Source organism: Rhizopus delemar, genomic scaffold, assembly GCF_000149305.1.
Source record: "Rhizopus delemar RA 99-880 supercont3.3 genomic scaffold, whole genome shotgun sequence".
Classification (NCBI taxonomy): Eukaryota; Fungi; Mucoromycota; class Mucoromycetes; order Mucorales; family Rhizopodaceae; genus Rhizopus; species Rhizopus delemar.
Window position 1 is genome coordinate 1,192,955 of NW_027137829.1, and position 26,255 is coordinate 1,219,209.

General features: G+C 34.7%; 9 protein-coding genes and 1 non-coding gene across 10 annotated transcripts; 5 read left to right on the forward strand and 5 right to left on the reverse strand.

The window, feature by feature from the left end:
- Positions 1–262: 262 nt before the first annotated feature.
- Positions 263–1,000, reverse strand: RO3G_04656 (uncharacterized protein; the record flags this gene model as incomplete). Its single annotated transcript, XM_067659246.1, has 1 exon — positions 263–1,000. The coding sequence occupies one exon, from the start codon at positions 998–1,000 to the stop codon at positions 263–265; it is 738 nt and encodes a 245-aa protein (XP_067515347.1).
- Positions 1,001–2,725: 1,725 nt separating this feature from the next.
- RO3G_04657 (uncharacterized protein) lies at positions 2,726–3,004 on the reverse strand (the record flags this gene model as incomplete). The annotated part of the gene is made up of 1 exon (XM_067659247.1): positions 2,726–3,004. The coding sequence occupies one exon, from the start codon at positions 3,002–3,004 to the stop codon at positions 2,726–2,728; it is 279 nt and encodes a 92-aa protein (XP_067515348.1).
- A 667-nt stretch (positions 3,005–3,671) lies between these two features.
- Positions 3,672–3,742, reverse strand: RO3G_19047. Its single transcript has one exon. It is a non-coding gene; the product is annotated as a tRNA-His (tRNA).
- Positions 3,743–5,478: 1,736 nt separating this feature from the next.
- On the forward strand, positions 5,479–7,209 carry RO3G_04658 (uncharacterized protein; the record flags this gene model as incomplete). The annotated part of the gene is made up of 4 exons (XM_067659248.1): positions 5,479–6,568; positions 6,653–6,778; positions 6,964–7,004; positions 7,150–7,209. 4 exons carry the CDS (start codon positions 5,479–5,481, stop codon positions 7,207–7,209), a joined length of 1,317 nt encoding a protein of 438 aa, XP_067515349.1.
- A 930-nt stretch (positions 7,210–8,139) lies between these two features.
- On the reverse strand, positions 8,140–9,481 carry RO3G_04659 (uncharacterized protein; the record flags this gene model as incomplete). Its single annotated transcript, XM_067659249.1, has 5 exons — positions 8,140–8,367; positions 8,425–8,598; positions 8,669–8,929; positions 9,006–9,317; positions 9,446–9,481. The coding sequence occupies 5 exons, from the start codon at positions 9,479–9,481 to the stop codon at positions 8,140–8,142; spliced, it is 1,011 nt and encodes a 336-aa protein (XP_067515350.1).
- A 362-nt stretch (positions 9,482–9,843) lies between these two features.
- RO3G_04660 (uncharacterized protein) lies at positions 9,844–9,972 on the reverse strand (the record flags this gene model as incomplete). Its single annotated transcript, XM_067659250.1, has 1 exon — positions 9,844–9,972. One exon carries the CDS (start codon positions 9,970–9,972, stop codon positions 9,844–9,846), a length of 129 nt encoding a protein of 42 aa, XP_067515351.1.
- An 8,208-nt stretch (positions 9,973–18,180) lies between these two features.
- Positions 18,181–18,765, forward strand: RO3G_04661 (uncharacterized protein; the record flags this gene model as incomplete). The annotated part of the gene is made up of 1 exon (XM_067659251.1): positions 18,181–18,765. The coding sequence occupies one exon, from the start codon at positions 18,181–18,183 to the stop codon at positions 18,763–18,765; it is 585 nt and encodes a 194-aa protein (XP_067515352.1).
- Positions 18,766–20,173: 1,408 nt separating this feature from the next.
- On the forward strand, positions 20,174–21,984 carry RO3G_04662 (uncharacterized protein; the record flags this gene model as incomplete). The annotated part of the gene is made up of 3 exons (XM_067659252.1): positions 20,174–21,166; positions 21,277–21,511; positions 21,635–21,984. The coding sequence occupies 3 exons, from the start codon at positions 20,174–20,176 to the stop codon at positions 21,982–21,984; spliced, it is 1,578 nt and encodes a 525-aa protein (XP_067515353.1).
- Positions 21,985–23,411: 1,427 nt separating this feature from the next.
- RO3G_04663 (uncharacterized protein) lies at positions 23,412–23,660 on the forward strand (the record flags this gene model as incomplete). Its single annotated transcript, XM_067659253.1, has 2 exons — positions 23,412–23,543; positions 23,640–23,660. The coding sequence occupies 2 exons, from the start codon at positions 23,412–23,414 to the stop codon at positions 23,658–23,660; spliced, it is 153 nt and encodes a 50-aa protein (XP_067515354.1).
- A 1,296-nt stretch (positions 23,661–24,956) lies between these two features.
- On the forward strand, positions 24,957–25,813 carry RO3G_04664 (uncharacterized protein; the record flags this gene model as incomplete). The annotated part of the gene is made up of 2 exons (XM_067659254.1): positions 24,957–25,738; positions 25,786–25,813. 2 exons carry the CDS (start codon positions 24,957–24,959, stop codon positions 25,811–25,813), a joined length of 810 nt encoding a protein of 269 aa, XP_067515355.1.
- Positions 25,814–26,255: the final 442 nt, after the last annotated feature.

The following is a 26,255-nucleotide window of genomic DNA, read 5'->3' on the forward strand; positions in this document are numbered from 1 at the left end:
TGGCACTAATGTTGAAACCTAAGAAGGTTAATTCTTTTCGATTGAATAAACACTTCTTTGTATTTATGATAAGTTTAGCATCATTTAGTTTTTCCAGTACTAATTTAACGTGTTTTTTGTGTAATTCTTCATCACCATCCGTAAATATCAGAATGTCATCAAGATAGACCATTACAAATTTGTCAATGTATTCAGATAATACATTGTTCATCATTTTTTGAAAGGCAGGACCACTATTAGACAAACCAAAAGGCACCACTTTTCAACAGAATTGACCATATCTTGTACTTATAGCCGTTTTAAGTGAATCATCGTCCGATAATCTTTGCTGATGGAATCCATTGGTTAAATCGAGAGATGTAAAATGTTTTGCGTTATATAATCTTTCTAAACATTCATCAATACGAGGCAGTTGAATCTTTTGTTTCAAAGTAACTTTGTTCAGCATCCTGTAGTCGCAACACATTCTTAGATCACCATTAGGCTTTCTTACAAACAATACTGGATTAGACCATTCAGATACACATGGTTCGATTAATCCTTTGTCTATTAGTTCATCTAACTGCTTTCTTAGTTCAACTAGTTCAAGTGGAGACATTTTATAAGGTGGTCTGGCCACAGGTACGGCATCCGGTTTTGTAACAATTATATCTTGAGTATCACGCATTGGAGGTAACCCAGTTATGTGGCCTTTAAAAACATCAGGAAATTCCTTGCTGAATTCTATTGCCCATGAATCAGTTGTATCGCTTACGTTATTTATACAGTTTACTCGATTTCCTTTGAATGTAACATCGACAAAATAACATTCAGTAACTTGATTCTTTTTGAATAATCGTTCCACTTGTTTAGCAGATATAATCATACTGTTGGCTTGTTGCATTGGTTTTTCAACTTTGATATCATCCTGAGGCATCATAGTGATTTCATAACCATCTTGCGAAGTAATTGTCCATGAACTTTCGAACCAGTCCGGCTTGGGTTTGACCTTTTTTACCATTCATTTCCAAGTATTATGTCGAATTTTGATTCAAATACAAATGCTCTGAAAGTGTTAATAAAGTTCTTACCCCTCCCCTTTATCTCCATAGTACAAAGTGCTTCATCAGATATTAACGTTTGTTCACCATTAGCAGTTTCGACAGCTTGATTGGATACAGTTTTGTAAGAACCAACCAATGGAATTAACTTAGGATGAATATAATTTGCACTGGCACCAGTATCTATAAGAGCCCGAAAAGTTTGACCTTGTATCATTATATCATAAGTAAGTAGCGAGGCTGAAGTATTGGAAGCATTCATCAAAAATTCACGATCAACAGATAAGTCAAAGGAGTAAGGGGAGAGATCAAGTAAAGAATCTTTATTAACACTATCAAAGGAATTCAAATTACTAGGATGTTTGTTGTCATGATTGTCATTACTCTGTTCAAAATTAACAAGGTCCGCTTGATAAACTCTATTGTTGACTTGGGTTCGATTATATTGTTTTCCCTGGTTTGAACGGCCATAATTTCTATTTTGACGCATTCTATTTTGCTCAAATTCACGAACGTCTCGCAGTCTTGCTCTGCATTCAGCTATCATATGTCCAGGTTTATTACACCAGTGACAAATGATATTACGTTTAGGTCTTTGTTGGAATCGATCTTGCTGATGATAGCTGTTTCTGTTAGGTTTAACTATAGCATTTAGTTGTTGCATTATCATGGATAAATCCATAGGATCATTAGGGACATGTTCTTGTCGACCATTAGGAACGGTTAAACCAGTTTGTCTAGCACTGTCGTACGCTATAGCATAACGTGTAGCTTCTTCTAAAGCTCTGGGTTCTTTTGTTATAACATGGATTCTAACGTCATCTTTCAATCCACGTACGAATCGATCAAGTGCTTCATCATCCGATATTCTAGGAAGATCCAATAAAATGTCCTGAAAGTTGTCGACATAATCCACTACCGAGGTTACTTGTTTCGCGTTTGCTAATCTGTCTGTTTAGGATAGGGGGGTTTTAGGTAAAAGTAGTATAACAACAAAGATAAAGAAATACTGTTAGAACTTGGTATCTCTTTATTAAGTTAAGATAACTAAGATTGAATATGATAAAAAATAATTCTACATGTAAAAAGTGAGAGTATTTATAGACATGATACGGATAAAGAATTAGGACAGATTTATGATCAATTCGACAGAATAGATGATTACTATTTCTAATTATTAGTTTAGCCTGTTCCTAGCTTGTATTGTCAATTATGCTATTGGGATGGTTTCAGATAACTCTGGATGTAGGACTATTTAGGAGACGGTACGGATGAATATAAAATCCTCTAGTTCCGTGATTGGATATTATGGCTAATAATAATATCTCAGTTAGGATAAAGGTTTACATGACTTAATGATGATCCGGTAAGTAATTGTCATTCCTTATTCAACATGCTCATATCATCAATAAACTATATTACAACCATGCCATATTATTTGACTATGTGAAGTTAATATGAATAAAGCTTAATATAAAAATCTAATCAAAGTCTTTTATTGATCTGTTCTGAGAATAATGTTATAAATGATTCCAAGTTATGTCAACATACTATTCAGGATCATATCCGATTCCTTTTACTAACATAAAGTGACTATAATCTTATGTATCCTTAACACTGTCTCTTGCTGCTTGTTCTGAATAAGCAGGTTTGAACGCAAAATCTAACAGTAACTTGAATCTTTCTCAAGTTGTAGGAGTTTCATCCTTTTGTGCTAGCTGATTCCACCATTTTTGAGCTCGACCTCTTAATAGTGTAACAGCATATGGTAATCTTCTTTCTTGAGGTACATTATTGAAATCATGGTATCTTTCTACTTCTTCAGTCGATAACCTTATAACAGCAGCACTTCTTTCTCCATTATACGTTGATGGTATTGGTATACGAACATTATTTGATTCATTCGATTTGTTATTCATTGCGGTAGATATGGCATTGGCTATCAACTGGGCCAGGTCTTGCATATTGATATTATTTTGTGTCATTTGTCTATCTTCTATTATAGTGTCTTCTTCAATTAAAGGTTGCTTGTTACTATTTAAAATAAAGTTTGTTGCTATTTTCGAGGCTATTGTGTCCAAATATTCTACTGTCTTGATACTGTAGTTTTGTTTTTGATTTTCAGGAAAAGATGGTATCTTGCGATATAAAATATATTTGCTTCTAAAATTCTGCTGGAAGTAATTTATATACTCTTTCTTCAATTTCAAAAGTCTTCTGTTCTTGAGTTAAGGGATTCTTCCCGCTTGACATTAATTCTGATTCGTTGTTGCAAATATTTGTAGTTATTTACAACAGATGCTACCAATTGTCGTGCCTGATCACAGATATTCTTTTTATGGTAATTAACAAAGACACAGATAATTTAGTAAGTAGTAAAAAGATTGATTCTCTTTATTTAATCAAAATAGAGGAATATTTATACTAATTCTATATACTGCGGTTGTGTGTTTATCAGATTAATATTGCCTGTATGGAACTGCGGTTTATACTGCGGTTGATAGGTTGAATTGAATAGCCAAAAGAAGTACCAAGTAACACATCTAAAAATGGAATGAAAAATATGACAAGTGTAAGCAAAGCAAGTGCAAAAATAAACTGTACCACATGTATGTGTGCACACGATACATATGCCGTGAGCAGGAATCGAACCTGCGTCGAAGCGGCCACAACGCTACGTACTGCCACTATACTATCACGGCAAGTGTGGGTTGATATGTGCTATGTTGGTCAGGACCGCCTCTTTTTCCAAATGAAACCACTGCAAATAATGTAGGGGCTTTGACGTAGAATTTTAACAGACCTATCAATCATCAATCCGGAGATTTTATAATTTTTTTATGAGAAACCATTATATCTTGCTGTATTGCACTTTTTTTAATTTTGAAAAAAGATTTAGGTGCGAAAAAAATAAAGAAATTTATTGATATTTTTGTTTTTTTTTGTAGGGTAAGTATTCATAGAGTTATTCATGTTTTAAAAAAGCGTCTTTTTTTTTCAAATGATCTTTTTTTGGAAAGCCTGTTCCCCTCTATCGTTTAAAGACCGATGTCTTCTTTTTTTTTATTTTGCTCAGAAAAATACATATTAGGAAGGCAGTCTGTGGTTTTTAGCTTAGATCATTAGAAATGTGTAACAGAAAGTAACAAAATAGTCGTGTTTGGGAAAAAAAAAGACTTGGTTAAAAAAAAAGACTTGGTAAAAAAAAAAAGACTTGGTAAAAAAAAAGATTTGGTAAAAAAAAGTTTAAGTAAAAAACAGTTTAAGTAAAAAAACAGTTTAAGTAAAAAAAAACAGGGTCTAGCAATAGAAAGTTCATTGTTCAAATGAATACAATAATCTAAGAGCGAATATACTTTATAGAAATGCAAATACTTTTACATTATAAAAAAAGAATACGTGTATATTCTAAAAGAATAAAAAAATAAAGAAGCTCTGCTGACATTTTGTTACAAGGCAGTTATAATTAACAAATACATACAAAACTTTTTGTTTATCAAATAAATATATTGCTTTATTATTTTTTATGACAAATATTGTAAAAGAATATATGCTTTTAAGCTTATACTAGTTTATTACTTACTTTATGTTTGCACATGTGCGTAATTTGCCATTAGCCATTAGCCATTAGCCATTAAAGATGTGGGGCAATGACAACTTTCTTTACCAAAAAGAACTTTTTAGCAACAGGCAACAATATAAGTCTGTTATTCTTATAGTTTCTTTAAGTTGGAAAGAACAACTTTGCTCATGAGGTTCATGTTCGTCATCCGAATGTGTCCCATTAGGAATTCCTAATGTAAGAAAAAAAAAGAAACCAACATTAGACTTGGTTGCTATTATTTTTTTTTATAAACTTACATTTGACCAGAACTTGAGCTTTCTTTTTTATCTTTTGTACCTTGAGCATCTAGTGTATTCCATGAAACAAAGCCAGGGAAAAAAAAAAAAGTTACTTTAAGCACCGACTTTGTTTTTTGAAATTTAACATGTTTTTTTTATCAGGCACGTTTTCTCTTTCTACCTATTTTTTTGCTATTTCCAAATTTAAAAACTATAAACAACATGAACAACTTCAACGCTACCAAAATTGTTTGCACCTGTTCTGAATGCATCAAACACCCCAATGGATATAGAATGCTTGCAAAGAGAACTGTAAGAGGCCATGTACTTATCGACAGAGTTAGAAACAGAGGTTTTTTTTTTATTTTCCAACAGAAATACAACCGTGCTAATGTTAAAAAAAAACAGAATCAAGAAGAGCAAATGAAACTAATGACCACGAGGAGGAAACCATTGAATACTCTTCAGCAATTCCTGAACCAGAAAGTGAAGGTATATTATTAGTCAACAAAGCATTTTATATAAGAAAGTTTTTATTCATTGAATTCTATTTTGCAATCTGGTAGATGGAATGAGCATTGACGAAGAGGAAAGAATGAGTGATGAACAGCAGCTTCATCACCTTTTGCTGTTGTTCATTGTGCTTTTTCAAGCAAAGCACCTCTCGGTGAAAGCCGGTGAAGACTTGTTGGCCTTTCTTTCCTTCTTTGTTCGTGCTCTTGGCCATGGCATGGAGATTCCTACAAAGATCTCCACTGCTCGTAACATGGTCAATTATTCCTCTGCCAGTAGTGGTGTCTCCTGTTTCCTTGTCTGCTCTCTTTGTAGAAGTGTTTACGACACAGGAAGTTTGCATACCCGGCAATGCCCTTTTATTAGGTTTGCGAACAATCCTCACAGACAAGAGCACCCATGCGGCAATTCACTTTTTATTGGTAGCAGCCTCAAGCCTGTCCTCGAGTTTCCGTACAACTCAATTGTCGAAACGTTGAAGAAGTTCTTTGTTCGTCCAACATTCGAAACAGAAATCGAAGAATGGAGACATCGGCATGTGGAAGAAGGCGTGTTTTACGATATTTACGATGGTAGAGTGTGGAACAGTCTTGTTGATTCGGCTGGAGAACCATTCGTAAATAGAAGTCGATCATTAATGGTTTCATTGAACGTTGATTGGTTTCAACCTAGTGATGGTATGCACTACTCTTGTGGTGGTGTATATCTCACAATCAACAACCTTCCAAGGAGTTCCAGGATGAAGGTTTCCAACATCATCCTGGTTGGTATGATTCCTGGGCCTGGCGAGCCCACGGATGACCAGCTCCAGAACTTCATGCGACCAATGATTGCAGAGCTGAATACCTTGTACGGAGGTATGATGATGCCAACGTACCAGAACAGAAACGGTGAAATGGTACGTGTTGCTTTGATGTCCGTTAACTGTGATATACCAGCAGCTCGCAAAGTAGCTGGGTTCATGGGTCAATCCGCGCACAAAGCCTGCAACAAATGTTCGACTGTGTTTTCGCGAATCAGTACTGGTGCAAATTCAACGAAGCCAGATTTTTCAGACTTTGACGATGAGCATTGGATTCTGCGAAACAATACCCAGCAGCGCCAAGAAGCATATGCTTGGCTAAATGCCACTCACATTACGCAACAACGAACCCTGCAGACGAACACAGGAAGTAAATGGAGTGAACTTCACCGACTAGAGTATTTTGATGTCGTGAGATTGACAACCGTTGATCCCATGCACAATTTATTTCTAGGTACGCCAAAACGAATGGTTGAAGTTTGGGTAGATCACGGGCTGCTTACCACATCTGATTTCAAAGCCATGGCTGATGAATCAGCTTCTATTATCATTCCTTCACAGTACTCTAAAATCCCAAAAAGTATGTAACGAGCGTAAAAGAACTTATTCTATAATAAATCTGAACACTAATTTTTTGTTATAAAAAAAAAAAAAAAAAAAAAAACGAAAAAGGCAAGATTGAAAGTACCTTTGGTAATATGAAAGCTGATGAATGGAGAACGTGGTGTGTTGTGCTTTCGCCTTTTCTGCTGAAGCAAAGATTAGTTGGTGAGCATTTTGCCAATTGGATGCGCTACGTGGAAGCAGTAAGATTGGTAACTGGTCCTGTAGTTACAACAGAAGAGATACATGCTGCACATTCCTTATTCAAGACCTTTGGCAAGACTTGTGCTCGACTATATGGAAAAGAATCAATAACACCAAATATGCATATGCACATACATTTGAAAGAATGCTGTTTGGACTTTGGTCCATCCTATGCCTTTTGGCTCTATGGCTTTGAACGCTTGAATGGCGATGTCAAAAAAATCAACATCAACTACAAGACAGGCTTTGAAACCACATATGTTACTATGCTTACACAAATTATCCACACACAAGACCTTATCCATTCATTACCAACCCTCATTAACACCAACAATCAAGGCATGCTTCTACTGATCAACTTCATAAAGGAAATAGGCGAGGTTACGAATGACGAGAGTGGTTTAACGCCATTTGATTACTCTCAATTCATAGATGGACCAAGTCTATTTAACCTGACAATTACTGGTAGTGAGCCTCTGCCACCACAAGCCCTTCATTCAGAAATCAACATCAAACAACAAACTTTATGCATCGAACACTATGAAATCTTACAAAACTACTATATGAATACTTATGAAATACCTATGCCCAATACGATCAATACAAATATACAATCATTTAAAAAAATTAACTTGCTTGGACAACGTTACCAACAATCCGACAATCATTCATCATCATCATCATATATTCAAGCCATTATGAACAACCAACTACGAATTGGCCAAATATCATTTTTTTTCTCACATTCATTCAACAATTCCATTCACTATTTGCATTCGTCAATTGGTACAGCCATGCGACTCAACATTTTCCCACCTTCGATGGTACTGGCATCCAAGTGTGGAAGAATCAATTTGATCCAGTTTCAAGCAACAATATACTTCCAATCTACAGAATTTTCAATCCTGTTGCTGTATGCCCTTATGTTGATAATCACCTTCTTACTCTCGCTCTGCCAAGACGAATTTTTATGTAACAAATATACCAAGCCATTAAAACACTATTATTATTTTATTATATATTTTACTAAAGAACCATGCAATAGTTTTTTCTTTTTTTTTTTCTTTAAAAATTTTTATTCGATTTGTGAAGAGACAACAAAATAAGAAACAAAAAAAAAAAGAAAGAAAATGCCTACTGCATTGGATTGGCAGCAGCAAAGGAAGAAGAAGAAGCAGAAACAGAGGTTGGAAAACCAAGACCAGGAGAAGAAAAAGCCCAGGAAGGAAAATCAGTATCATCGAGCTTGTCAGGGAACTCCACCTCAACATTTTCTATTATTCTTCTAATAGTTGGTGGAGCCCCCTTTTTCTTCATGGATTCCTTGTATTTTTTTTGCAACTCTTCGTGGAATTGCACCACCTGTAGATTGATTAAGGTATATTAGAAAATGAAATTTGTTACCAACATTTTACTTACTTCGTTGCTCCTAAATGATGGCCTTTTGACCACGAACGTACGACCGTTCGCGTCCTCTGGCCCATCTTCTTCATCTGACGTCCAGTCAACAGTCAGAATTTTGCCAGCGAACGGGAAACGGGCGTCGAACGCTGAAGGGTTAGCCATGTAAATAGATCTCCTGTTAGAGAGTTTCTATCATAAGGTGTTAATGTAAGCATTTTCTATATTTTATAATATAATCTTCTAAATATTAAATACTCACCGTATTTACACGGCTACGACAGGTTGTTTTTGTTGAAGCAACTGTCTTCCCCTTGGCCTTGCTCATCAAATAGGAATACTTGCTCCTGATAATGGTGTGTATTTGCGAAGTGGTGAGCAAATCAAAACGACGATGCTTCCTGACTTGCTCAGATAACAGGGCCTTGACCTTTCTGTTGTTCTTGTGGGCGAAGGTCACGTCCAAGTCAAATTCGCTTCTGCGACCAACAACGTAATCACGGTAGTATTCTGCTAAATAGCTCTACATCACAAAGAAAGGTATAAAATATAGGTATTAAACTACAATTGCTAATTTGATAAATCTGTTCTAGACTTACACTACATTCTTTTTTGGCCTGGTCGATCTCAGCTTCTGAAGCTCGCTGTTGCTGTTGCTGTTGCTGTTGCTGCAGCAATTGTGTCAATTGCTGTATCTGAGCAGCCATTATATCTGGTGCGAAACCAGAGGCTGCTCGGATGGCTTCAGCACCAACAGAGCTCTCCAAGCGAGGAGTTGTAAAGCTACTGAAGCCTGCAACAGGAACAGAAGCAGAAGCAGGAGCAGGAGCAAGAGCAGAAGCGGGAACAGGAGAAGAAGCAGAGGTGGGAGCGGGAGCAGAAGCAGGAACAACAGTGGATGATGTTATGTTCTGGTAAAGGTAATAACAAAGATAAACCAAAAGAATACTTTTTGAGACTGAACTTTATTTAAGACAATCTTAATTGTCAAAAAGAAAACATTACAAAGTCTACTATTTATATTCTTCTATCAATTGACGGGTAAATGAGTAGTTATGAGCGTAGATCCAATCATTGACACGTTTGATTGAATAGTGATCACTGAATCGATTATGAAAATTTTTAATTCGTTGTTTTTATAGATCTTATTGTTCTTTAACTGATCTGGGAGAGTTGTCCCGTCTTCATTGAGAGGAAAGATATATTTATATGAAATGCCTCCAGTCAGATCAAAGTTGACTAGGTACCTGATCCATTATTATTCATTTACAGAAATGATGAATAGTAAAGATCATGACTTATTTAGTGTTCATGTTTACTTTATAGAATGAATCTAATAGTGATAGTTTTATATAAAAAGAAGAAGAATATATTTTATTTAATAAAGATTTAAATTATTATCTTTTATCAATTTTAATATACTTCTTTTAGTTGTGATTATTCAATGTCCGTTATGATCAGACTCTGTTCTACAACAGATGATGATCCAGCAATGCTCATAGAAATTCTTGCCCTTTTGGGAGCATTGCTGGGGACACTGATGGGGGTGGCGACGCGACGAGACATTTTTTAAGATAAACTTTAAGGAAGAAAAAACAAGAGTACAAAATAAATTGAAGATGTATACAAAAGCAAGGTAGTACTTTATTTGTTTTACAAAAAAAAAAAAGAAAAGCAAAGAAAGGAAAAGAAAAAAGCCTTTACAGTTAAAGATATTACATTTGAATAATAATAATAAAAAAGATTTTAAACTGTTTATGAATACCCTCTCTGAGTGTTTCAATAGTTAAACCATATTTAAAAAAACTTGCTTTTAATCGATAGTAGGTAATCGTAACACTGGTAAAATGAGGCTATAAAAAAAGTACTTTTTTTTTCTTTTTTTTTTTTTTTTTAAAAAAAAACATTCTTTCTAAAAGGTAAGTTCTTAATATTATATATATTCTATTTCTGTTCTAATGGTACTTTTACTTTAGTAAAATCGTATTGCCTGCTTTTTTTTGTGGTTTAAATGGTCTTTATAAAGTCTCTTTCTAAGGACTACCTTTTCTTCTTCTTTTACTTGTTGGTATAAGCTTGGATGACGTTTTTTTTTTTCTTTTTTTCTTTTTCCTGGTTCATCTAAAGCAAGGTACTATTACTTTTACTAAATATCCTTCATAACTAATAGTTATTATAGATGCGTGCTGTTTCTTTTTTTTACTTGTTGCTTTAAGCTTAGCTAGTTGTCCTGGGCTATCTAAAGCAAGGTATTATTAATTTTACTACGTATACTCAATAGCTAATAGTTATTATAGATACGTGCTACTTTGCTTTGGCCTTTTACTATTTCTTTCTCGCCTTTGCTTTGGTTCTTGAGTACTGATGTCTTTTCTTCTTTTGCTTTGAGTGCCCAATTCCTTGAATCCTTGTGTCTTTGCATCCTTGAGCTTGGCTTTTTTTTTACTTCTTCTTATGAGAACTTTTTGAGTTCCACGAGATTAATCGATGTTTTTTGAGATAGGATGTGCTGTCTTTGGTGACATTAGGTAAGTCAAGTAAGCTTTTATAACGCTACGAGCAAAGAAATACTGTATATTATTATTATTTTATTTAAATAAAAAAAAAGCTATTTTTATAAAACAAATCCCTATTTTTTTGTATATATAAAGCAATATTTATTGCAATATGAATGGTTAATAAAGAAGTATATAAGCTATATGAGTGGTCTATAAAGAAGTATATAAAGCAATATGAGTGGTCAATAAAACCTGTATATAAAGCAATATGAGTGGTTTATAAAAGACCAAAAAGACAAATAAAGCATTGATTTGAAAAGTATCATTGGCTGCCGAGCACCATTAGATATCAAATGGATAATAAACAGGAGCCATAACATAACTGATGGAAGTTGCGTCTTGCGAGATCAGTTAACGAATAAATGTACCAGCAGTCTCCTGTCTCTGCCACAAATCTTGCAACATCTCTTAACCAAAAGATTAACGACGGTTTAAACGATTTGTGGCAGAGACAGGAGGCAGTGCGATCAACAATCAGTTACCCGATGTCACACGATTCTAAGCTCTTTCGCAAGATTGATAATATATCTGTTAACAAATTTGCACGATTATTTGTAGTGCTGAACACGCGGGTTCGAATCCTGCCTTCCCTGCACCAACCTTTCCACGCACGGTCTCATGACTTCCCTAACGTGCGTCGTCTCTGGCTTTCGGTGTGTGCCGCCTGTGTGTTGCGTCGCGTGTCAGCTGGGTATCTGGTCCACCTTCCCTCCCTTTCGGTGTCCCCGTTGGCATTCTGTTCTGTTCTCTCTTTCCTCCCTGGGTTTTGACGCCGCTGCTGTTCTGGGTCGGTCTGTGTTGTGTGCTGTTTGGTGAGCAGCATTATCAGCGTTGCAAGGATGCCCACCTCGGGCTTAATGAAGCATGTCTCTCCCTCTCTGTTCCAAGTCTTCGTCTGTCGCTTCAGCCAAAATAATTGTCTTGCTTACCCTCCCTTCCCTTCCCCCTTAATAGTTTGTATGCTTTCCCAGTTCGTTCTGTGGTCAGCAATTAATGACAAAATAAGTCGCCTGCGTATGACCAATAAAAAAAATAATGTTTCGTCTATACTATCACGGCGGGGATGTGTGATAAGATACTGGCCGTTGGAGGAGTAAACTCGACTTGAGTTCGCAGCAAGAAGTAATCAAGGTTAATCGCTTACCATACGACGGGATGGTGTACTCTTTAGTGAAGGAAGCATATTGTATGATGGTGAAGGAGGTGACGGGAAAGGAAACGATAAAAGAGGGAAAAGGAAAGACAAAAAAAAAAGAGAAAGAAAAAGAGAAAATTATTTTACAAGAAGTGGGGTGTCCGTAGCGGTTCCGAAATGGGTTTCGATGGCTACGTCACAAAGTGATCCAGTTGGCTAGAATAATTTTTCTTAATTTGGATATTTTGTCTCTGAACCTACTGCTCCTCTATCTCTATCCCTGATCAAGCAACTCCTCATACGTTAATTTGTTATCACCACCATCTCTAACAATAATCGAAAGTTTATCCCTTGAATGGCCTGTTTTTATTTAATATTCTCATATAGTCATTTAATGTATTTACCGATATCTGTAAAGGTATAAATAACTGTCAATTGTAAAGCAAATAAACATCATCGTTTTTACTGGGATTCATTTTTTGATTCAATTTTATTCGAGTCTTATTTTATTTTTACTTTTATTCTTTACACCTCCTTACAGAAATACTTCTCCTCTCAGAGATTATTTTTGTAATTACAAGCGAACACTTACCTTTACAAACTCTCCCTGGATTCTATATTCTGGTACCAATTGAACGAAGTAGGTTTTTTCAGTCGGCCTTGGTTCTCGTTGCAGTTGAAGTGAATTAATAGAACTTACAGTAGTTATTCTAGTTGGTATTTCTTGTCTTTGCTGTGGTAATCATCTCCCTCAAAAAGAGTACCTTCTCCCTTAGTACATTCTCATGTGTTGATATGTGCTATGTTGGTCAGGACCGCCTCTTTTTCCCAAATGAAACACCGATGGGTCCGGGAGAAGATGACCGGAATAGACTAGGGTATGGACCGGAAGGTTATTTGACCCTGAGTGGTGGTCGTGCTGAGACTGAAATGAAGGTGGAAGTTAAGGGTCCTAAAGAGGGTCCTTATCCTAATGCTTGATCAGTCGCTAATGAAGATGGTAATGGTGGCCTTATGTATTTTTTGAAGAATAATGGTGGTCCCATTAAATTGTAGATGTATAACGGAGTGGCTAGCAGCCAATGAAAAGTATAAAAGGATGTTTGATTTTTATTGAATAAACGATATACAGTCTTCTCTTTTCTTTTTATTATATTTCTTTTTTACACTTACTTTACGCCTTTAAAGTCAATACTAGTTCTCTTTTCCTGGTTACTGTTTTAAATTTCAAGCTATTCAAGGTAAAGCATAATCAGGGGAAAAACATATATCAGTGTTTGTGAATTGGTATAGTATGTGGAGTGCGCCTTGGGATAGATGTTGCCACTGGAAATAATTGGTGATTGTCAACATCTACAGTCAGTTGTTGCATCTAAAAATCAACGTTTTTGACGTCTTTGATTAAATGAAAAAAATTAACTTTCGCTGTATTGGTCATTTTCGAATTTTGAAAAAAGATTCAGGTGCGAAAAAAATAAAGAAATTTGACAATGTTTTTGTTTTTTTTGTAGGGTAAGTATTCATAGAGTTATTCATGTTTTAAAAAAGTGTCTTTTTTTTTCAAATGGTCTTTTTTTGGAAATCCTTTTCCTCTCTATCGTTGAAAGACCGATATCTTCTTTTTTTTATTTTTGAGGGTAAAATGCGGAAATCAAAAGCATTTTGCGATTATTTTGTTCAGAAGAATACATATTAGGAAGGCAGTCTATGATTTTTAGCTTAGATCATTACAAACGTGTTACAAAACGTAATAAAATAGTCGTGTTTGGGAAAAAAATGACCTGGTAAAAAAAGACTTGGTAAAAAAAAGACTAAGTTAAAAAAAAAAAGACTAAGTAAAAAAAAAAAAGAAAGAGTATAGCAATAGAAAGTTCATTGTTCAAATGAAAACAGTAATCTAAGAACAAATATACTTTATAGAAATGCAAATGCCTTTACATTATAATAAAAGAATAAAAAATAAAGAAGTTCTGCTAACATTTTGTTACAAGGCAGTTATAATTAACAAATACATACAAAACGCTTTTGTTTATCAAGTAAATATATTGTTTTATTATTTTCTATAGCAAATAATATAAAAGAATATATGTTTTTAAGCTTATACTCGCTCATTACTTACTTTATGCTTGCACATGGGTGTAATTTGCCATTAGCCCTTAGCCATTAGAGATGTGAGCAATGGCAACTTTCTTTACCAAAAATATCTTTTCAGTAACAAGCAACAATAAAGCCTGTTATTCTTATTGCTTCATCATGTTGGAAAGAACAACTTTGCTCATGAGGTTCATTTTCGTCATCCGAATGTGTCCCATTAGGAATTCCTAATGTAAAAAAAAAAAAAAAAAGAAACCGACATTAGACTTGGTTGTTATTTTTTTTATGAACTTACGTTTGACCAGTGCTTGAGCTTTCTTTTTTATCTTTTGTACTTTTGGTATCTAGTGTATTCCATGAAACAAAACCAGGGAGAAAAAAAAAGCTGTTTTGCTGCTGTAGTCCGTTAAGACCGAATTTTTTTTAACCTAAAATAAAAAAAAGAAAAGAAAAAAAGAATACTCTCCATGTTAAAGATATTGCACTCAAGTAATAAAACTTGTTCAAACAATGCATAAGTTATCTTTTGAGACATAATTAAATATAAACTACATGAAAAGTAACTGTTTTTGATTTCTAACATGGATAGACAGTGAATAAGTGTAACATTGGTAAAAATAAGGCTACAAAAAAAGCACTTCTCTCTTTTTTTTTTCTTCTTCTCTTTTTTATAAAAGGTAAGTTCTTAATATTATATATATTCTATTCCTGCTCTAATAGTACTTTTACTTTAGTAAAATCGTATTGTCTGCTTTCTTTATGGTTTAAATGGTCTTTATAAAGTCTCTTTCTCAAGACTACAGTTGTTTCTTCTTTTACTTGTTGGTACAAGCTTGGATGGCGCGTTTATTTTTTTTTTTTTTTTTTTTTTTTTTTTTTTTTTTTCCCGGGCCCACCAAAAGAAAGGGGAAATTATTTTTACTACATATCCTTCATAGCTAATAGTTATTATAGATACATGCTGCTTCTTTTTTACTTGTTGATAATGCTTAACTAGTTTTTTTCCCAAGGTCTATCTAAAAAAAGGTACTATTACTTTTACTATGTATACACGATAGCCAATAATTATAGATGAATGCTGCTTTGCTTTGGCCTCTTTCTATCTTTTTCCTGGTTTTGCTTTGGTTCTTAAGTACTAATATCTTTTCTTTTGCTTTGATTGCTCAAGTCCTTGAATCTTTGTGTCTTTGCATTCTTGTGCTCGGTGTGGAATAGGCGTGTTATTTCTCTCGATTAATAAAAGTAATAAAATAAGTCGAAAAATCGATGAGTCTCTTGAACCTCTTTATTGAGTAAGGATGAGAGAGAGAGCCCATTCAATACAAACTACGTCTTAGAATATAATAATGTGATTTAGGGTCCGAGGTAGTACGGTATAAATTGTGTGGGCTGTTTATCGTATATAGCACTTTGGGCTATATATGATATACAGTCAAATTATTAGTTGAAGAATCTTTTGAGTGATCTCACACGACATTAAGAAAATTATTAAGGTAAATACGACACTCGGCTTTTTTTTTTTCTTTTTCTTGTGAGAACTTTTTGAGTCCCACGAAATTAATCGATGTATTTTTAGATTAGATGATGCTATTTTGATGACATTAGGTAAGTCAAGTAAACTTTTAAAACACTACAAGCAAAGAAGTACTGTATATTATTATTATTTTATTTAAATAAAAAAAAGCTATTTTTATAAAACAAATCCCTATTTTTTTGTATATATGAAGCAATATTTATTGCAATATGAATGGTTAATAAAGAAGTATATAAGCAATATGAGTGGCTGTTAAAGAAGTATATAAAGCCATATGAGTAGTTAATAAAGAAGCATATAAGGCAATATGAGCGGTCGATAAAAGAACAAAAGGACAAATAAAGAAATGCTTTAAAACTTATGATTCGTTGCCCAAACGTTGGCAATTATTGAGTAAAACGTGTCGACTGCTCTGGTAAAAGAATGCTAAATGACTTCCACTTGCTCTCTTAATGAGTACTGAACATTAACTGCACTGCCGCGAAAAACGTTTAAAACATCCATAAAATATCGTGTGTTTGCATGATCTTTGGCGTGTTTGCCTTCAATTATTCTAAAACTGAACGCTTACTTTCTCCAGTTATTTGCAGTGTGCCGACGTCATCAAGTTGCTGAGTGCAGAGGTGTGCTTATAAGTTGTGCTGAATGGAAGATTGATGAGAAAAAGCGTTTTTATCCTTAACTTTATTTTATATAAACCTAAACCTTAATTCCATTTTTGGATTATTGTAACGAACAAATACTTATTGTCTCGATCCTTTGTGTTCACATTCATTAAATTTATATATAATCTTTATTGTATATTTTAACTGAACAATCCCTAATTACTACGTTTGTTCTATTACTACTCGTGAAGAAGTTTGTTAACTTAATCTGAAGGAAGAGATTATTTTTGACGAATATGCTACAATAATATACTCAGAAGGAGTTGGTGGAATTATTGCTATATTCAAATCAATCACTACGTGCGGCAGTAGAGCAACAACAGTACGTATCGTAAAAAGTAATATTATAACGCCTAAGTACCAATTGTCTCATGTTTGACGAAGACGTATTTTGGTCGGGAGTCGCCTTTGATTCCTTTTTGATTTTTAAAGCTTATTTTGTATTCAAACGATGGTCCTTTTCATGGCGATTCGAATGGTATGCTTTTTGGTGTGGTTGGATAATTCTAACGGACGTTATTCAAGAAAATGTAAACGAAAATAAGGGGAAAGGAAAATAATCAGCTTCACCGCATCGGGAATTGAATGAATGGAAGTCACAATTGGCCGACATTATTTTTCTTACCCATTATTTTCTACCCTCACAGGATACATCAAGAAGACGATCTCTGGACGCATTGTTCACCCAATGTGCCAGCACACCAGACAGAAAAGAACACCAAAAGAATCAACATGAAAAACGAATATTCAATGGATACATCATTTACTTTATTTATCAAAATCACCATAATACCCTTCATAATTATACATTTTCCCCACTTACCTTGTATTAATATGTTATGTCAAAGTATCGATTGTTGTAATGTAATAATAAGAAAGTCTTTCTTCCCGCTAAATTTAATTTTGGCTGCCGAGCATTTTTATTTTGCACGTTCAAGCAATTGAAGTCAAGAACTAGTTTAATTGTTGATCTTGTTGTTATTGTACATTAATAGTCTCCTACAGTCTTCTATTAATTGGTTTCTGTTATACAGTTGTTGGAATAATTGTTCGAATGTTTTGCAATTTTGTACGTTTTGCTTTGTATCTCTGCAGTCAGATAAAATAGAGCTACGTACAATACCTCATTAGAAAGCTACAGCTGTCGGATATAACATATAAAAAGCTAGGGTTACGGAATTACTTCCATGTATAGTAAGATCAAATTGTGTCAAGCATATGCATTCGAACAATTTTTCCAACTCAATGCATTCTATAATGATGATATCGTTGTCGCTTCTGACATCACAAATACAGCATTACTAAATGATGTAATAATGAAACAACGCTTTTGCTTTTAGTCGGAGCTTAAAATACATGAATAGGGCTGGTTTATACAGTGTTTCCCTTCTATCTCGTACAGCCTATACTTTTTTATATCATGGTACATACTTTATCTCGTAGCAAGCAAGAAAACATCCGCTCGCTGTTGAAAAAGGGTTTGTCATACTCAGAAATCATGAAACGTGTTCCAGGAGTATCAAGGTCCACTTTGAGCTAGTACAAGGACTTGTATACACCTGAACGTACTCGAGGTCATGCTGGTAGAAAGACTACTATAAGCTCAACAACAAAGAATTACCTGAAGAGAGAGCTTGTAAATGGTTCACTTAAGACTGCAAAGGGCGTATGGTCATATTTAAACAGTATTGGTCATAAGATAGGCTATTTTGGTACAGTAAAAATGCTTTACAGCATGGGATTCAATGCCCAAATTAAGAAAAAAAGCCTCTCCTCAAAAAATGTCACATGGAAGCTAGACTAAAATGGGCTAAAGCTCACAAATATTGGACAGAAGATGACTGGAGATGTATGGTGTTTTTTGATGAGACCAAGATTAATGTTTGGGGTTCAGATGGCTGTAAGTACTTTTGGAAAAGACCCGGTGACAAGTTGCAACCTCATCATCTTGACCCTACAATCAAAGGAGGAGCTGGCAGTGTGATGCTTTGGGGTTGTATGACGTGGGATGGTCCTGGATACGCCTGCGCAATTGAGGATGGTACTATGAAAGCATCAGATTATGTGCATATCCTGTCAACTACACTTATGGATAGTCTGAAGTACTATGGTTACGAACAGGAAGCCATTTATTTACAACAAGGCAACGATCCTAAGCACACATCAAAGCTTGCTCGTGCTTGGTTTAAGGAAAATGGGTTTAAAGAAGGGCATACTTTCAATTGGCCTGCCCAAAGTCCCGATTTGAATCCTATAGAACATCTCTGGCACCATTTAAATCTGAGGCTGAGCTTATATGAAGGTAGGGCTAAAGGAGTGCATGGTCTCTGGTCTAGAATCGAGAAAGAATGGAACTCTTTTACCAAAGAGTAATGCCAAGCATATATCAACAGTATGCCAGCTCATTGTAGAGCAGTTATTAAAGCTAAAGGCGATTATACACGATATTAAATAAAAGATGATTCAATTGGAAAAATTGTTCGAATGCATATGCTTGACACAATTTGATCTTACTATACATGGAAGTAATTCCGTAACCCTAGCTTTTTATATGTTATATCCGACAGCTGTAGCTTTCTAATGAGGTATTGTACGTAGCTCTATTTTATCTGACTGCAGAGATACAAAGCAAAACGTACAAAATTGCAAAACATTCGAACAATTATTCCAACAACTGTAGTTAACAATGAACGGCTCGCAGGGTTTGCACGATTATTTCCAGTGTTGTCGACATCATCAGGATGCTGAGTAGAAGAGGTGCGCTTATAAGTTGTGCTGAATTGAAGGCTGATGAGGAACAAGCGTTTTTATCCTTAACTTTATTCTTATATAAAACCAAACCTTAATTCCACTTTTGGATTATTGTAACAAACAAATTCTTATTGTCTCGATCCTTTATGTTCACGTTTATTTAAATTTATATACTGTAGGTGTAAAAAGTGTTGCAACCTTTCCAGAAATCGCACTTTTTCAGCTTAATCTCCTTACCTAGACCAGTCTGCGCCTGCAGAGTCATAGGGTACTTAGATTAGTGTCGCGGCTGCTACATACAGTGGGTGGAAAAATGGTCCCAATTTTTTCAACTTGTAACTTTAAAGCTTTATATCTTTTGAACTACAAATGGTAACGGCTCACAAAAACATGCATTCTGTAGCCTCTTTAAAACTAATATTTGTGAAAAAAAATTGCTTGTTGTCGTATCCCAACATACTTTAAACATGATTCATATTCAATTTATAAGAAATCAGAGTAGTGAATGCTTTACAAAGATTTATTACAGTCTTTTCTCTATCATTTGGTCATAACTAATTCCACTCCTTTAACTCAATGCAAGTTTTTAATATAACTCAGGCTGCAATGCGACATAAATGAAAAACAAATCTACTTAAGAAATAATTATAAAACAGCCCACTTACATAACCTGGAACAGATCTTTACATTAAAGTTTATTCACAATAGATCTGCAGTTATAATTAATTAAGCCTCCATGAAAAGAATATAAATACCAGATATTACAATATTAAATAAAAATATAACTTTTTTCAGTCTCGTTGAATTTTATAGTCTTTTTATTCTTACGAGTTAACACATTTTTTTCAACGAATTCTAAATTTTATTGCTCTATCACTTTTCTAAAATGGCCGCTCAAAATAACTTACCTATGGAAATCAACACCATCAACAACGCTCAAGATGTTAGCCTTTTGGTTCCTGCTGATATCCGCTCTACAACAAGTTAAGAAGCAACTGAACCGGTTTTACCTTACCAAAACGATGCTGACATGATGGAGACAGCTGGTGACATTCCCCTGGCCACTGGTAACACTGACGCATTGTCTATACTTCGTCAGCAACTCCAAGAAGTATCCCAAAGGTTTGCCAGAGGTGTATCCAATCACTTACCTATGGATCAGTTGGAAAGCCTTCGCAATGAAGCATCACACATTGCAAACTGCATCAAGTACCTTCTGGAAGTCCAAAAGTACTGTGATCCTCCCAAGGTTGAAACAACTCAACAATCCGTTAACCAGTCCTCAAACCGCTTTGATGATTTCATTCCTAATGATCTTCCTACATGGCAATGGGTTGGAAATGTGTGGAGAATGGATGTCAAAGACCATGACTCAGTAGAAGACCTTTTGGACACGTTTGCACTAATTGTAAGTTCCAATGGACTTGCAATTGATCAACACTGGATGCGCTTGGTTCCAATCAAAATGAATAGAGACCAAAAATCTTGGTTTAATGAAGTACTAAAAGGTCGAAGCTTGAACTGGGATGAGGCTAGGTCGATCACTGTCAATACGTACGCTACCCAAGATGTGGCTCAAACGCTGAACAATATTGATCAACTACTGACCATCAAAATGCAGCAAAACGAGTCGATCAAGGCTTTTCCTGACCGATGCCAAAGAATCAGACGTGCAGCAAAATGGCAAGATGATATCAGAACTGCTGCCTTGTTCAAACGTGCTTTACCTGTCGCCTTGTATAAGGAAGTGTCCTGCTCCTTGCTTAATCTACCTTTGAATCAGCAAGACTCTGTTTGCAAGGTGTCTGCCAAGGTTCATACTGTGATCTCTTCGAATATTTGCAATGATGAAACCATGGCTGCCGGTGTTACAAAGCGTAACATCACAACTCAATCGTCTGCAAACCCGATTTCGTTTGTGAGTGGTGCTGATAAGTCGATGCACAATCCCAAAAATGCTAGTGGTCCAAGCAAGGCCAACCTCAATTCAAGCCTAAGTCAAAATGTCTTGTTCATGGTAATGGTAATCATACCACTGAACAGTGTAAAGTCCTCAAAAGGATTGCCACTACCAATACCGCCACTACTGCCACTGCTGCCACCAACATCACTCCACCAACATCAAGTACAAAGAAAAATTGTTTCAAATGTTCTGTCAATGTACCATGGAGTCCTGACCATGCAGCTACATGCAGCAGAGATAAAGTTAAGAGGTTCAATGGACCAACCAAAGCTTTCCGTTCTGCTCGTTTCTCTGGTCCTCACAATCGAAGTAAACATTTACCTGCCGCTGTCAACTTGAATGATCAAGAGCACAGCCACGGCAGTATGGACATAGATCTTAGTAGCTTGCCTACAAACTATGACTGTAATAAAAAAACTAGCAAACAGAATGAAGTGAAAACTAACCATTCTTTGTATGTACCTATCACTATAGAAAACATCGACACCTTTGCCCTTGTGGACTCAGGTGCTTCTTTTAGCTCGATAGATATTGCATTTGCTAATAAAAATAACATTAATATAAATAATAACGTTTCTGGTTCTATTGTTTTTGCTACAAACGATAATAAGAGTAAACATTTCGGTACAACTTCTAAAGCTTTAAGCTTAATTTATGGTGATAACGATGATACTCTCATTCACACATCGCATATTTTCGAAGTTCTTCCGCTTTCCTTTGATACAGATGCTGTCATTGGTTTAGATTTGATGCCTAAATTAAATATTTTAATAACAAATTTAGCTGTAAAACATCCAAACAAAAAACCTGCTGCAAAAGAAGAAATCGATGATACTCCTGAACCAAACAATGCCCCTTATGGTACCACTGGTCAATAAATAAATTTTATGGCGGCAGTTAAATCGGATCTCGATCAAAATGCACAGATACCAAAGAATAGTTTTTGCACAGTACCTGAATTGATTATTCATCTTGATACAGAAAAGAACAAAACAGCCTATCGATCACCTTACCGTATTCCACTCAAACTGATGCCAGTAATGCGAGAATGTGTTGATACATGGTTAAAAGATGAAGTAATTGAATATGCTCCACCAAGTTCAGAATGGAATTCTCCTCTCACTTTGGCACCCAAAAAGGATTTACAAGGGAATCTCACAGGTTATAGACCATGCCTAGATCCTCGTCTGCTGAATTCTATTTTGATATCTAATGATAAACAACCTATACTTAAAATTGATGAATTTTTGATCAACTTCAAGGTTCAGCTATTTTCACTACTTTAGACTTACGACAAGCTTTTTATCGCTTCCAAATATACAAACCTGATCGTGTCAAAACAACCTTCACATTTCAAGATCAGCAATACATGTTCAAAGGTTGCCCATTTGGTCTCAAGCGTATTGCTTCACGTTATCAAAGAGTTATCAATTCTATCCTAGCTGGTGTTCCTTATGCGACTACGGCGCAAAAAAACACCGCATTCTGCTCACCTTAGCAATTGTTTTAGTGGGAGCTACTTTGCTATTTTAATTGAATTTAGCAAAGTATTGACTTAGGCGAGAAGAATTAAGGCTGAGGAGTTTAAAAACGAACGTACTAGGTGGTCTCTTTTGGCGTATATATCCAGTAAAATGGGTAGGTTTATCGTTGTATAGGGTAGTATAAATGGAAAGGTTTAAATGATTTAATAATACAATGCTTTATTTATTTAGTTATGTATTTAATAGTGTACGTTTTTCATTTGATTTATACCAAAATAAAAAAAAACAAAAAAAAAACGATAATAAAATAATAAAGGATGAACGAATCCAATACATTCATAAGCCATTGCTTACCTGTCCTCGATGATAATATCCAATGCAACTCATTTAGTAGATTTAATTACATTTGTCAGCCTTCATTACAATCTACATTCAACATGATTAATATTTAACTTCTTAAAATTTCATTATTATGTACCAAGTTTTTTTATAATTTGGTAATAAATATCCATTGCCTTATACAACCACTACTGTCTTTCCTCAAGTGCATGCTTGTGTACTGTATTGGGTTCAATAATACTCTATCATCATTGTTGTTATCATTGATATCACTATAGTCGGTTCATACGCTTTTTTCATTGCAAAATAAAAGAGAGTATTAATATCTAACGAATAAAAATCGTTAGTCAAGAGAAAAATAATAAGCAAATAAATTATACCTTTCATCTTGTTCAAACATTTTATCTATACATTACGCTATTAGCTAAGGCTCAATTTTTTTAAAAGGTATCCATTATAATCTTACCTAATGTCAATAGCAAATGCAATGTGAAACAACCCTTCAAGTCCGGTATACAAAAGCAGGGGATGAACAATTTTGTATAGTTGCGACAAACTGGTCTACAGCATGGTATGGTGTTGACTATACACTTAAATTGTATACTACAGATAGAGTAAGTAAGGTGCCAAGGTAAGGTAAGAAAAAAATGCAAGAAACTGCTTTTGTAAAAAAAAAAAAAAAAAAAAAAAAAAAAAAAAAAAAAAAAAAGGTAAGGATTGCTAAATGTTGAAATTAATCATAAACAAACTTTCTTCTAATTGGTGAGCCATTAGTTAAAAACATCTTGGTTGACTAGAGAAAACACAATACTTGAAGTAAAGAAAGCTAGAGTCTATTATAAGCAAGAAACAAAAAGTTATACAACATCCAACTTTATATCATACAATAAAATAAAGGATTGTTTTTCCTTCTTTTGTAATGATTAGCTTTTTGAGTTGGTTTAGCTTTGGCTATTCTGTTTTCAAAACATCGTGCATATCAGCAATAACTAAAAGTATCAAAAACTGTTAACAAAGTAGAGTAATAACAAAAATAAAAAAAAATAAAAAAAAATAAAAAAAAATAAAAAAAATAAAAAAAATAAAAAAAATAAAAAAAATAAAAAAAAATAAAAAAAATAAAAAAAATAAAAAAAATAAAAAAAAAATAAAAAAAAATAAAAAAAAATAAAAAAAAATAAAAAAAAATAAAAAAAATAAAAAAAAATAAAAAAAATAAAAAAAATAAAAAAAAAATAAAAAAAACAAAAGATACGAAAAAAAGATACTTTAAATTCCATGCAAGTTTATTTCGTTGAATTAACGTCGTAGGACCAATGACATTGAAGAATAGCAGCTAAGGCAAATAAAAAAGAGGAAGAAAAATAGTTAGCATTACCATCGTGAAGATTTAGTCATCAGACAATCCCGTATAGTACCCACGATTAAGAATTTAAGGAATGGACAGTTTATTAAAAAAGATAGCAAAATAAAAAAAAATAAACAAAAAAAAAGAGTTTTATACTTAACTGTAGCTTAGATAACAATTGTCTCTAATACCTACAGTTTTATATTAACCTCTTCTTTTTCCATAAGTATTTGTATTTTAGCATTATACTTTCTAAACTAAAAGTTACTTGCTATCTACATACACTAGGTGAAAAAATAGGGACAACCTTTTTGAAAATTTCATTTCATGCAGCATATAGCATTAAGAGAAGGTCGCCTCGTGTCGCTAGCAATATGTTAAAGCGAGGTTAATGTGTAAAGTATTTCATCAAAATATGATGAGCCAATTATGGAAAATGAGGGAGTAATCCGTATATAATTGGTCGAATTTTAGATACTCCATAGCTCAGTTTTAGACCATATTTTGTACTCTTCTAGTTTGACCTGGAATGTCAGTTACAATTAAAATGCAAACCAATTTTAATTTTAGCTAAGCACATTCCTATAATTAATAATATAAAATGGGTGCTGTTTTCCTTCATTCATACAATTTTTTTTTCATTATATTCTTCTTACTTTCTGCGACATTTCTCTTACTTATGCCTCGCGCTTTACCTCAAGACACGCAAGACAGCATCAAGTCTGCACTGATGAGCAATAGAAGCCCAAAGGATATTGCTGATGAATTTGATATCCATCCCAAGACAGTTAGGAGATATAGAAACAAGCTATTTGGGCCAACGGTACCCGCAAGACGTGGTAGGCATACACTTGTGTCATCTGCTACGAAGGAATATATCAAGGTATTACTGATTAAAGGAGCCCTAAAGACAGCCAAGGATGTACATCGGATGCTCATGCGACTTGGGTATTCTATGTCTTACCGTTCAGCAATAAACACCCTTGTATCAATGGGTTTTCATGCTAGGCGTAAAAAGAAGCAGCCTCTTTTAACTAATAACCACCGCAAGCAGAGGTTAGCATGGGCAAAAAAGTATCAAAGCTGGTCCATACAGCAGTGGCATCAAGTAGTGTTCTCCGATGAAACGAAGATCAACATTTGGGGACCTGATGGCTGCAGATACTATTGGACCCAGCCTGGTGATGTTCTTCGCCCACACCACATGGATCTTTCAGTGAAGCATGGTGGCGGCAAATTGATCATGTGGGGATGTATAACCAGTGAGGGACCAGGATATGCGTGCCAGATATACGATGGTACCATGGACTCCTTGGTGTACCAGCATATTCTTGGAACAACTTACATGGAAACGCTGAAGTACTATGGTATGAACAAGTGCACCATTTACCTTCAACAAGATAACGACCCAAAGCACAAGTCCAAATCAACAATGTCATGGCTCCAACAAAACAAGGTCCGGTACATTAACGATTGGCCACCTAACAGTCCGGATCTGAATCCTATAGAGCATGTGTGGCATTTGCTGAAACTTAGGTTATGCCTTTATGAACGAAAGGCAAGAAACATCGACGAGCTATGGGAACGAGTTGACGTTGAATGGAACAAGCTAGATAAAGATGTTTGTAGAAGTTACATTGATAGCATGCCTGATCGCATAGCAGCGGTAATCAAATCAAAAGGGAGATTTACTCGTTATTAAATAAATACTACCCATTTTATAATATAACGCTTATAAAATTATTGCAACTATTTCCTCTTTTCTTCCACCATATGCTATCCTGATTAGTTTTATATGCGGGAAACGTAATACTCACTACCTAAGGTTACGCTCTATAGGCATGGCTTGGATGTCGTACGGAGTGGAGGAGAAAAAAAAAGTTAAAGATTATTTTAGGGTAGGTTGTCCCTATTTTTTCACCTAGTGTATATACAGTAGTGGACAAAACTGGTGCACAAAACTTTTTTTCAGCTTTTA